Source organism: Artemia franciscana, chromosome 7 (genome assembly GCF_032884065.1).
Source record: "Artemia franciscana chromosome 7, ASM3288406v1, whole genome shotgun sequence".
Lineage (NCBI taxonomy): Eukaryota > Metazoa > Arthropoda > Branchiopoda > Anostraca > Artemiidae > Artemia > Artemia franciscana.
In genome coordinates, this window is record NC_088869.1 from 45,525,101 (window position 1) to 45,538,661 (window position 13,561).

The window sequence follows — 13,561 nt, forward strand, 5'->3', positions numbered from 1 at the left end:
ACGGCTAATAGTAAAACAGGCGTAACAGCGAAAAAAAGTATTTTGCTCTCCATACGTAAAGTGTCAGCCCTTAATTTCAACAATAGGTGTTCAGACAAATTGGCTTCTGTAATCTAAATTGACTAATAGAGACAAGTAAAAAAAAATAAATAATAAAAAAACAAACAGAATTAGCTCAAATATCAGTGCCTTAAAATGTCTGAAATTATGACTAACATTACCACAGATAAGAGTCGGGTCTTTCAAAAAGATACTTATTTTGAACAGTTATTTTTATTTTATTTGTCATAGCATAAACAACAAAGATAAAAAAAAAACCATCACAATGCTTATATTTACAATTACAAGAAGAAAAAACCACAACTGCTTAGGATACCGAATACTGAAGTTCATAGGAATACAAAACTGCAGAACAAGCAATACGTGATTTTGAATCAATGTATTCAGTTTATTCCGCCAATATTTAAATTAGAGAACCATTAGAGAGTTACCTTTTACTAGATAGTATAGAACACTAGCAGTGGCTATTTACAACAATGTAAAGCAGGAGTCTCGAGTTGTCTATGACATATTCATATCCAGCCTATATTCAAGTACCAACATTGAGCGGAGTTGACGAGCAATGCCTTCAGCAGGAAATTTGTATCAGACACTTATCGGAAATAAGGCGAAGGTTCAGCAACGTCCGGCTCTGGTTTACTTCGTTTTTTTCTTTTTATTCCCCTACCCCAAAGAAAAATTTTATTTTTCAAATTATTTCTTAATTTTAGGTATTCCTAAACTAGAACTAGAGACTATATTGCATTCATAGTACTGCTGGATCAGAGAAAGTTTCTCTCTGTAGAGGGCAACAGAAATACAGTTTCAAAATTCCTTTAAGTTCCTAAAAGGAATTTACGTCAGCAATGCAAACCAAATGGCATATTTTCGCTTAGGTCGACTTCCAGTAATGCGGATTTTCCAGGAGAAAAAAGAGTGCTATAAATGGGAGGGAGAGTCCATATGGCTTGAAATTTCAGTACAACATAGCATGTAGTGTACAAATACCTGATACCAAAAATTGTAGGGTGAAATTGGGCAACATTTATAACTCGTATAGCTAGAAGCTACTAGTCCCTTTCTGGTTTATGCCTCATTTCTCCAGAATTATTTTTTCTTTGTCAGGGAGTACAAATGGGAGGGGTTTTCACCTCTAGATTTCAAAAAATATTTTTTTTTGTACTTTCATTAAAAATACCTTTTTTTGTACTTTTATCATCTAAATCGAAAAACATTGCCTCCTCCATAGGTTTAAAAAATACATTTACCCCCCCCCCCCCCCCGCCTAATCATTTTCGTGAATTTGTGCCACTGAAGGGGCGAGGGTGGAAGTTTGATTGTATTTTAATTCAATCTGAGGGGGAAAAAAATGAAATTTCTCGTAAATTTTGGGTCCCCTCTTTGGGGAAGAAATTATTTTTTTCTTTGATAGAGTAGCAATTTTAATTCTAAGTAGTCTCTCGTCTTGGAGTAGCCAGCAGTATAAAAAAAGGAGAAGAAGAAAATTAGAGGTATAAGGCAATAGCCAAAGTTTTACGGAAATTGACTAATTTCGGCTACAAAAACTTAGAATTTTAATTCTAAGTAGTCTCTCGTCTTGGAGTAGCCAGCAGTATAAAAAAAGGAAAAGAAAATTAGAGGTATAAGGCAATAGCCAAAGTTTTACGGAAATGGGCTAATTTCGGCTACAAAAAAAAATCTTTAAAAATATTGCGAGGACAATGATTATTATATTTGGACGTAGCTTGAAACGGAGAACTAATTGTCTTCTTCATTTGGGACAATTTAGGCGAAGTAAGCCGTGTGATTTCAAAACTGGCAACTCATTTATGAACGCCTTAAGGGGATAGGGAAGTAAAATTCTGATTACGAAAACTTGGTGCATTGCAGTTTCAATGCCACCACAATGTTCGAGTGCTCCACTAGCGCTGGAAAAAAATGGGACGCATTAGCAATGTATCGAACCTCATATACCGTAAATTTTTAATTTTAAATCAGCTGAATTTTAGACTGACTTATTATAAAACAGTATACACAGTTCAACTTAAAACTCAAAAAATAAATTAAGGTATAAAATCCAGAATTTTTTACTCTGTCATGTGCTATATACATATCTGATCGAGTTAGCAAAACAATATCCTACGACATTAAAACCTCTTAAAAAAATTCGCTAAGCCGATCTTCTACTCTAAGCTTTAGCATTCATAATCCTTAATCCGAGTTGTTGTTGTCAATCTAAATCCTTGAAAAATGAACTCTAGAGAATGCACATCTGGTATACAAACAAAAGAACAACGCATCAGAATTTTCTTTAATTTCACAAGTACAAAAAAAGGGGAATTATTTTCTTATTGCATCTATCCATCAAGGAAATAAACAGCAAATGGGCCCTAACCTCCTCCCACAGAAAAAGAAGCTTACAGTGACGTGTTTAGACTATCAAACTTATGGATTTAGTATTGATAATAGCATATAGTCGTTGCAATAATATCTTACATCGCTTTCTCCTGGCACACATTCGAAACGCAAATAATGGCGCAGCCCTTACCGTCCAATCAAACTATTTTAGTTATGAGCGTTATAAACCCGAACTTAAACTTCTTTTCTTGTTAAAGCTTTTCGGATGATGTTCCAATCCTCCAAAACATCTTGATCACTCAACATATAAACCATATAAGGCCCAGAGACGACAACTGGTTTCTTGCGTTTATCTCCATTTTTATTTTTCTCATTCTTTTTCAAGCCTGACTCTGACCAAATAAAATCATTATTTTCCAAATGTTTTCTGTCTTCATCTAAATGCCTTATTTTTTCTTGTAAACTTTCACGAATCTGGTCAATAAGCAAGGACTTCTTACTCTGAAAATCCTGATAAGCTGATTGCTCTTCTGCAGCGTATTTGTTTTCCAGATTTTCTAGTCGATAGCCCTTTAACATGCGAGCTATCTGAGTCCGACTTCTCATCTGTTCTTGTAACTCGTTCAAAGGGTTTAAGTATTCAACAGCCCGACCTGAATAGACTTCCTTCAGTTTTTGCTCGATTTGGTTAAGCCTTTCCTTGTATAGCCTAAAACAACAAGTTATTAACAATATGTCCTTAGAAAAGTAATTCACAACAATGAAGACATTTTGTTCTCACTAAGTATTTATTCCCAAATATATGTATTTAAATTTCAGTTTCTATCACTACCATGGAAATTTAAGACAGACAACCGTTGTTGGGGGAGGTGAGGGTTCAGTTTGTTTAACTTAAATACTGAAGATTATAACTTTATTCACTTGATACAATAATGAAAGCTAAGTATTAATTACATATGGAATTTTCATACACTTGTCTTATTCAAACTGTAGAAAAAATGCTATTCCACATAATTTTAACTGACTTTATTTTCATTCTATTATAAAGTAATAAAAATTTCAGATGTAAAAGGGCTTAAGTTTAGGTTTTTTTATAGTGAGCTTGCACTCACTATTTTAAGTAATGCCCTGTTCAAGTTTTCCTCTTTTGGTAGCTGGGGCTCATCCTCAATAGTTGGCAACCTTGGAAAGGCGCAAGGGCATGGCAATGATGTTTAGATATTTCCTACTAGGGTCAAACTGGTTCGTTTTACGCAGAATAGTCTTTTAAATGATTGTGTGGCATGCAGAAAAATTTACCTGACAAATAATATTTTTTTTATGGTGGAAGATCCCAGTCAGTTACACAGAAACTATTCTGTAACAGACACACGGAGCTACCGAGGCACCAAAAAACGAGTAAACAAGAAATTGATTGAGAAACTAACGTTGGTAATCTTGTTTTTGTACGAAGCACTCAGTAAGATGTTTCAATTATTTAACTATATTGTTCATTTTCGTTGCATATAGTTCATCATTTGAGTTGGACTCTTTCGTGTCTTTCATGCACTCCACCGACCAATGCAGAACATTAATTGATGCGCTAGTGTGATCCTAGGGTCAGAGCCAAAAAAATTTGAAAAGTGATAAGTGACCAAGCTTTGACTAAACATAGGTTTAAGTAAGGATTGAAAAACTACTAGCGCCACTGATGGTGCAGTGCTACTAAGCAAAAAAAGGCCAATTTAAAAAAAAAAAACTTAAGATCTAATTTTATTAGGATGCAACCAGAAATTTTTTAAAAGAAGGCAAATTCTTTTGTTTTTGAACTCATTTTTATTGATTATAAAATATTTTGGGTTAAGTTAGCACGTAAGACATAGGCTAGTTTAAAAAATATACCTACTAAACTCTTTTGAAGAAAAAAAAACGCTTCTTTTGTCTTCTGTCCCGTCTATATAAGAAACGAAAACGAAAAAAAAAACTACAAATAATTCTTTAAGTTCTGCAAGGGCTTTACTATAGTCACATTTGTCGATAAAAATCAAAATTACGCCTGACTACAGCGTCCATTATTCATACCATTCATAGTTTATCAAGTTGATTGCTGCTCAACTTTCAAGCACACAATTTTTTATTGGCTAATCAGATTCAAGAGTTATGGCATAGCTTTCTGAAACTAGAAAAGATGGAACCTTAAAAAAAGTTCTTCTATCTATACCAGGCATCTTGCAAAACATAAGAAGATTTTGTACTAGTAAATTGTCATTCGTAGAACTTGGCCTCTGCATCTACAGAGGTGACTATAGTATTACTTGGGCATATTGCTATTATAATCAAATGTTTTCTAATTGTGCTAGATAGCACTTTTTCTTTTTTTGACACATATTTGTGGTTCAATTATTCTCAGTTGTAATTTTCCTTTAGTGAGAGCAATTGGCCTTAGTATGAATTAATAGACTGCACTGACCAGAATTCAGTTTTAAAATACAAATGCTATCGACCATGCCCCTGTAATCGGTAATAAGCGGCTCCCTATATTTGAGTTTAAGTCTCTCCCAAATCGGTGCTATAATTGTCAGTCTGTCGGGCAAATTGCTAACCATTGTAAGAGCCCCCTAAATGCTCCAGATGTGCCGGACACCATCAAAGTCACAAGGCCAATCCATGCGGGGAAATCAAATGTTCCCTCTGCAGCTCCAGTAATCATCCGTATTACTCGTTTAAACGCCCTGAAGCGCAGAAAGCCCTGTTAAAACAATGAGCTCTAACCCTCTAAAAATCGTTTCTTGGAGCATTAACGATGGGTGCTCGATAAAGTGTCACTTATTGAAAGCTTATTCTGTTGCAACGAAATCATTTGCGTACAAGAACACTTTCTAGCGAATGATTCTCTATGTCTACTCAAGCTGAATGAAAACACATGTACTTTTACGGTCCCTGCCCGTCGATCGGGAAGAGGCCGTCCATTCGGTGGCATCGCTCTCATAGTGAATAAGAGTCTAAGCCCTGCGACGTTTAGCGAGTCCGATTACTTTGTTGCTATTCGGATAAAGGACCTAGTAGTAATTTCAGTGTACATTCCCACTAATTACACAAACAATGAGTCTGAAAAAAAAAAATTCAGCGCGTGTGACAAACTCTCCTGCCTTCTCGGAACTAGTAGATGACTGGAGCCAGTCGTTTAAGGCTCTCCAAACGAAGCCTACAAGTTCATTAAGCATAAGCGGTGTGCGAGTGATGGTCAGAATACACCAGGGCCAGATGAAGAGTCTTGAGTTAAGCATTTTAGTGCCGAGTTCGCTCAACCAGACCCAAATTTAGAAGCTAAGTATGAAAAGTTACTAGATGATTCATTATCCTCTCAGCGATTTGGGTATGTTGTAGATATGTCGATGCTTTGTCTGGCTATTCGCCGGCTGAATAAAAAGCATTCTCGCGGAATAGATGAGCTTTGCGGAATGCATTTTGTTTATGGTACTGAGATTTTAATGATTCATCTCCAAATTTTGTATCAGATTATCTTTAATACTGGACTTGTCCCAGATATTTTTAGTGTTGGAGCTTTAACGCCAGTTCTAAAAAAGAGTAAAGACCTAACGCAGTGCGAGTCTTAGCACCCTATTACTGTGTAACCTGTATTGTGTAAATTAATGGATTTATTGGTAATTGATGAAATAAATGCAGTACGTTTTTTCGCCTGACACACAGTTTGGGTTCGAGGGTGGCATTAGTAGGGAGCATGTTCATACTATTCTACCTAATGAATTAATAGATTGTTTTGAGACAGGAGAGACTGTGCATCTTGCAGGGCACGATGTACGACGTGCCTTCGACTCGGGTACCCATTCTCATTTGTTGTTTTCTGCAAGTAGTAGAGGTTTAAACAAATCGATTGTTGTGGTTTTTAGAAACATGGATAAGAAATTAAATGTAAAAATTAGGTTGGCATCTAATGATCTTTTGGTTGCTCCGATCCCGGTTAAGAAAGGCATCCGCCAAGGTGCAATTACATCACCACCTGTGTATAACAACAGTGTCACAGATTCACAGACACGCGTAATGACTAGCTTCATTTTTCGTGGATTGGACTTGTCACTTCTCAATTATGCTGACGACATTCTAAATCGCAGTAGAGCAGTTTCTATGATTGAAAATTGTTTTCGAGTTTTAAGTGATGAGTATGCTACTACTGGTCTGTTTTTAATGCAAAAAAAGAGAAGTTTTGACATTCCGCAGTTCGTATAGACCTCATAGTGCTGATACATTTAATCTTTGCAATCATGAGGTGGAGTCCTCGATGTCCTTAACGTATCTTGGACTGCCTATTGGTAGAACCATGAAGTCTACTCAAGAAGGACTTATCAGGCATTTTATAAATCAAACTCGTAAGGCATATGGAGTGCTTGTACCGTGCAAATCGAAATATAATCGACAGGTCCTAGCCCGCCTCTATTCAATTTTCGTAAACCCCCCACCTTCTTGCACTCTCCCCTTTTTGGCCCATTTTTACAGCGACCGATGTGAAATATATTCGATCAATTTATTCTGAATATGCCAAGTTTTTACTGAAATTGCCACTTTGGATTAGAAATACTCATGTTGTGAAAAAATATAGTCTCACAGAACCAGTTCAGCGGGTAAAAGATCGGCGTGATCGGTTTGCGGCGGGCTTGGATGCTAATCATAGTTTATACCTTGCTATAGTGTAATTTAGTTTGTGGTACCTCATGTGTTGTATATATATAGTTAATGTGGATTTATTGGGTTATGTATGTAGGCTAATGTGGATTTGCTGTGTTTTCTTGCTTTCTTGTTTGTTTTCTTTTTTCATTTTTGTATTATTTTATACTCCATTTAAGATAATCTTTTTTTGTCCAACAAATGGGAAATTAATTCATCATCATCAATACACCTCCTAGATCTTTTCTCTATAATAAAATCAGATTCCATTATAAGATAAGGACTTACTGCTCTTTAAGCAGGATAAATTGTCTTTCCAAATCAGTCATGTCAGTAAGACACTGTCTCTTTCTTGTGTCACATTCACTTTCGTCCATTTCTAAAACAGAATAAAATTACTTCTAACAAGAATAACAAAAAATTCGATGATCTTTACACATTAAGTTTATCGTTACAAAAAATAGCAGCCACAAAATATATTGGGATAGTAATCAAACATACTTTTTAATTTTTCAGTGTTATGCCTTAAATTGGGATTTTTTGCTTTAAATATTTTTTAAGTTCACATAAACACATTTTCATTTACTTTGAAACTCACATTTCTTCAATATTCAGCCATAACCCTCCAACTTTAGTCTTTTTTCCACCACCTCAATTATTACAGGCGATTTTTTTGGCTGGTGGAAATAGAAGTGTATATTAGCAAAAATGTATTGCTAATATTATGCGAGAAGGTGTAAACGTGCACGAGATTTGGGGATGGAATCTCCGAACGGTAAGCCTGCTTTTTGTGGTTACGAACTCTCACCTTAAGAAGAAGAAAAGGTTTAAATAGCATTTAAAATTTCAAAATATGAAACAAAAAGCAATAATAAACTGCAATATTCGACACCTATCCACAGTTATTTATTTTATGAGAGAAGTTGAAGTTTTATTTCGGTTCTTCATTATTTTTTTTAATTTCGCACTCACAATCCATCAGCACTTTTTCCAACAACCTTAAATTTTGGAACACTTTCTTTATTTTTTTTTTCCTTTCTGTTTCTTTTAGAAAGAAGGAAGGGTTTATTCATAAACAATAAACACAAGAAACCTGAAGCAAAGCTTCTTTAGGCAATAACCCCCCTACTAGGACTAAAAATAAATCAGCTTATGAAAGGTGACGACAATTAACCACCAAAAGCAAAACAAGAAAGGACAAAAAATCAAATAAAAAACCATTCAGTACCTTCTGTCATCAATCCATCAAACCACAAATTCCAACTAATGTCTGGACACTGATTTAATAGATTACTAGTAAAACTGTAGCGTTTTTAGTTCATTTAGTTGTCCACTGTCTTTTTTTTAAACTTGGTGTAATTTTTTTGTCATACTTATAAATGTGTTTATTGCCAACAATTTTGAGTTAGATCAAGGAAACGCAATTGACGCAAACAAGTTTTGGTAGGAGGTTGGAAACAGGCCTCTCATCACAGTCAGGTTAACTAATCATTTCACAAAGCTTATTTTAGTATTTTAAAATACCATGGGAAGAAGGAAGCAATCAGTGATTACAGCATTAGCGAAAGCTAACACGCTTTTAGGAATTTATTTCAAAGCGTGAAAGGATGTAAAAAATGCACAAAACATCCATATTGAACTAACTAAATATAGACCAAACTACAGAAACACCACAATAATCTTGAGATTTATCGGGGGAGGAGGGTAAAAGTCTTAAGGACCCCAACTCCTTCGAACGAATTTGGGCACTAATTTAGTAGATTAGTAATTAAACTGTAGCCTTTTTTTAGTTCATGTAGCCGTCCGTTGTCTTATCTTTTAAAACTTGGCGTATTTTAAGTAAAAAGAAAAAAAGAAGAAGACAATATAAAAAAAGAAGAGACAATGCATTTATTGTCTCTTCTTTTTTTAGTAGTCAAAAGTAATTGTGAATTTGTATATTATTTAGACTTGATAATGCTATTTTATAATTTTCACTTAATGAAAAAAGGACTAGACTGACTTTGGATAACCTGAAGAATACTCATTATTGGATGTAAAGTAAGGTGGTGAATAAATCTTAGCGGATCTCCCGCTCCACCAGGCGACGTTCACGGGTGATTACCAACGCTAGCGTGGGCCTTCTCAACTAAAGACAAGAACCATTTTTCATTCACGGATGTGTTTTATAATGAACTGAAGACTTTTCATCACAGATTTCACAGTATTGAAAGTCACAAGTTAGTCAGTTGTCATCTGACAATTTTGTTAAAATATTTGGTGACAAACTAGACAAGATCACTGCATCTCAAGCTGAGTTTTCCAGTAAATTAGACTTGCCTTCGGTCGAAGTTGTGTCTTTGAAAAGTGATGATTAACAAATAGGTGATCTTGAATCTACACTACAGGAATAGAAGCTTAAATCTGAAGAATCAAAAAAACGGCTGCTCGCTTTTTAAGCATAAGACCGAAAGCATAACTTGCTGATTCATGGCTTACTGGATGACAAAATCTGAAAACCAGAAGCTAATATGGAAAACCTCTTTAAGAATAAGTTAGGAATCTCTGCACTAGTAATGATATCTAAGTGATATCGTTTCTTTTCTCGCTCGGTAAAAATTTCTGACTCCCTCCAACGTAAAAGGAAGCAAATGCAGGTGAAGCCAGTTCTTACATCATTAGGATCCGAAAACGAGATTAAAGCGGTAATTTTCAAAGTTGGTTTTTTCTGAAGTTGTTAATAAACTACAAAAAGGAGTTGCACCAAATCTTACCAAATACTCTCTACCTAGGGGGTGATTAATTAGCTAGAAACCTATAAGATTTATAAAACCATTATACCGTAGTGCAGGATGGTCACCAGTGAGATTAGTTCTTTCAGAAAGCCTAGACAATACTTGGCAAATCAGTTACTTTTCGTGTTTTGAATTTGATAAATGAATCATTCTGATTCATTTTTCAGGATGAATTCCTATTTCAGGATGAATCATCCTGAAACAGGAAAGACTAAACTGGAATAATTTGTTCCTATTTATTTTGGGTATAAAATAGTTTCCAAAATCATCATAACATACTTCCTAAGAAGTTAACTTTAAGGTTTACCAAAATGATTTGATGTATTGAAGTACTTTCAAAAATAAATTGCATTACTCCTAATTCATATGCCAGAAAAGGGATGGTAGATGGCCTGCCTTTTTAGAACTTGATTGTTTATGAGTCCTCCTTTTTAAGAAAGTAAAAAGTATAGATAATATTTAAGTCAAAAGCTTTTTTACAATACTGATGAGGAATCATCTACTGGCAGAGCTGCTCCAAGAATACAGTTAAATATTTTTAAACTTGAAGCTATCAAAGAGCCAAACAATCATTAAGATTCACCACCTGGTGAAGAGCTGCCCAAAAAGGGGCTGAAAACACAAAGTATGATGTTATCTATAATATAAAGGAGGATCTCACCTTCATCAGAGGAACTTTCAGTGCTTGAGTCACTGCTTGCATCTTTATCTGATTTTGTTGGGGATCTTTGGTCTGTGTCCATGCCTTCACATTCAGAGTCTTCATTCATATCTTTCTGATTGTCTGTAATTCTGCTGTTCTTATCACTTAAAACTGGCATTTTCTAAAAGAATTTAAAAGTTAAAAAATCCCAAGTAAACCATGGTTGCAGCAACAACTGCAACCTAGTAAAGAACAAGCCACAACCCATAGTAACAAAAAAAAACAGGTTTTAAAAGTAACTGGCTGAGGAGGAAAAATTGCTATTTATAGATGATTCACAAATGTTAACTATTATTTTGATCAGTCTTAATAATAAAATGTTATTTTAGTGACAGTGGCATATTTTTTTTTTTTAGAGAGCCAATAGAAAAAATACATTTAAAAAAATGTCTAGTGAAAAAAATTGCCCTTTGAAAGCTGATTCAGAATTGATAACTTTAGGTTGATTATTTGTGAAATCTGGTTGTCAATGATGAGATGACTACATTAAGCTTCTTTCCTACAGCCAAACAAACATGATACTTTGGTTTTGTTTCAGTTAATACAGAAAATTCTGTTTCATACAAATAATATTTTGCACATTGCATCAATGCTTTTTAAGCTTTTTTTGACAAGCTTTATAAATATTACATTCACTCTTAATAACTAGCCATAATTAAATTAGAAATGTATTCTGAAAATTTTGTTCTAAAGGATTATAACAAGCTAATTCAATCAAGTTTTCTTTGATAATACTTGTCAATTCAAATTTGTCATCTTCATGGTTGATAAATGAATTGTGTACCCATGCATATTTTGCAAATTCAAGGTCATCAAAACTATTTGTGAGATGAATTGGCAGAAGCCTCCAAGTATTCAACAAATGGATTTGTTTGCTCCTATGTTATCTTGGATGTAAAAAATTAAAAGAAGAAACATGTGAAACTTTTTCCCCCCAAGTTTGCTTTCTATAGCTCCATAGCTTTTTCTTCTTTTTTTAGTGCTTTCACATTATCTTTTTGAATGGACTGACACATTTTTGGCCCTGCTTATATTACCATTGCTAAACATATTTGCATCCCCTTTTTGATTTTCTTTGATAAAAATTGGAATTTCCACTTAGAGTTCATGTATCCTCTGAATCAGTTTGCCACCAAATAGCAAGCATTCTTCACAATAGTACAAAAGGGAAGTGTAAGTAGCTCCCAAGTTGTAACACAGCTTTAGAAATAATTTACCTTATAATTAACTATTTTGTATGTAGTTAATAGTTTTTGTGACTTTTGTGAAAGGGTGTCAAACTCCTTACTCATAATTGTTTTATACAAGAGCTGCTCAGTGGAGCAGGAAGAGTGTCCAGAGAGCATCAGGTGAATTTTCATCAGTAAGATTCTAGTTTAGCTACTATTGGTTATCTTAGGAAGGAGTTAGGGTAGGAAAATGAAAAAAGGGATGGATCTACAGGCTAAAGTATGTTGTGAGAAGGTATTTTGAAGCACATAAGCCTACTCCTTCTCTCTCTCGAGGGGCACTGAACTTAGATGACCTTTAACAATCTATGTGTTATAAAAGTGAAACCTTGCAAAACAGATTTTATGTGTAAATGAAGCACAAGAAAAGTGTTTTAGTAAATTTATAGCAAACAGTATAACTGGCTTTCATATAAAGTGAATGTACCACTTGATGCCTTTTTTTATGCTCTTTACAAATAGCCTATAATAATTGCTTCTACTGGAAATTCAGATTTGAGCACTTTTTCACCTCTTAAAAATGACAAATTTAAAAAAAATTATGACAGTTCATATAACTGACTTATCAATAAAGTGAACATGCTTCTTGATGCTTTTTTTTGTGTTCTTTACAAATATAATAATTGCTTCAATCGCAAATTCAAATTTAAGCACTTTTTGAGCTCTTCAAAAGGATAAATTTTCAATTAGAGTATGACTTATTGCTCATTTTCTGTAAAATAATACTACTTTTTCTCAGCACCATCTTTTCCATTGAAAAAATAATGCTACATTTTCTCAGTGCTAAAATTATTTAGAACAAGGTCAATTTAGGTTAGGTTAAAAAGTGGTTAAATTTAAATTTCTGGTAGAAGCAATTATTACATTTGCAAAGAGCATAAAAAAGGGCATCAAGTGGTATATTCACTTTATACAAAAGCCAGTTATACTGTTTGCTATAAATTTACTGTGTTTTCAGCTTTACAACTTTGCTTCATCTCAGTTTATGAGGTTTCAAAGATCTTCAAGTACATTTCATAAAATTAAAAAAAAACCTATTGATATGGCTTAAAATTCTACTCAAATAGTAGGCATTGCATTTTCAAAACTAGAACCAGAGAAAGAGAAGCTGAAAATTAGGGTATAATATTGTTATATAAAATTCTAACAGGCATGAATCTGTCAAGTTGGCAGTTTTCTAGGACTTAGAAATCAGAAGATGTTTTACATAAAAGTTTGACAATACTCTCTACAAGTAAGTCTTTGGCCCTGAATACATTGCTGAAAGTTTCATTTACCTAACCTATCTTCTTTCCAAGATATCTAAGTAACTAAACTACTATTTTACCTTTTCATTTGTGCTAAAAGGCCAGTTTTTTGCAATATTTAGTTCATAGCCACAAATGAATATTAGCCTAAGTTTGTTTTTTACCTTTCAATCTGGTTTTTGCCTAACAGCATAAATTCACAAGCCAACCTAATTACCTTACAAACAAAAGCCCATCATCTAGATCTTTATGCCTTTTACATATTTAGCCTGCTATAAGTAGACTAAACTCAGGCCAGTTAAAGTTGTAGGATGGGAATACAAAACCCCAATACATGATCTATTTAATTAATTAACATGTGAAAAAGCAATTTTTACATAATATTAACGTAATAAAAGCAATTCTTCAAGTAACTGAGCTGATGCAGACTGTATCTCTTCTTTAGGAAACCATCATACCTAAAAGAGTTTAAAATTTTGCTACGAAATGTCATAAAAAAGAAAATGACGCTAAAAGCTATTCTTCAAATAAGAACGTAAATCACCGGCA

General features: G+C 34.0%; 1 protein-coding gene across 2 annotated transcripts; it reads right to left on the reverse strand.

The window, feature by feature from the left end:
- Positions 1-2,008: 2,008 nt before the first annotated feature.
- LOC136029364 (breast cancer metastasis-suppressor 1-like protein-A) lies at positions 2,009-13,495 on the reverse strand. 2 transcript variants are annotated; one of them, XM_065707676.1, is made up of 4 exons: positions 13,471-13,495; positions 10,495-10,657; positions 7,348-7,438; positions 2,009-3,106 (listed from the first exon to the last, which is right to left on the reverse strand). In XM_065707676.1, exons 2-4 carry the CDS (start codon positions 10,652-10,654, stop codon positions 2,632-2,634), a joined length of 726 nt encoding a protein of 241 aa, XP_065563748.1. In that variant the 5' UTR covers positions 10,655-10,657; positions 13,471-13,495; the 3' UTR covers positions 2,009-2,631. The 2 variants fall into 2 exon arrangements, with proteins under 2 accessions (XP_065563748.1, XP_065563747.1); XM_065707675.1 differs by having other exon boundaries at positions 13,390-13,492.
- Between the last annotated feature and the right edge of the window lie 66 nt (positions 13,496-13,561).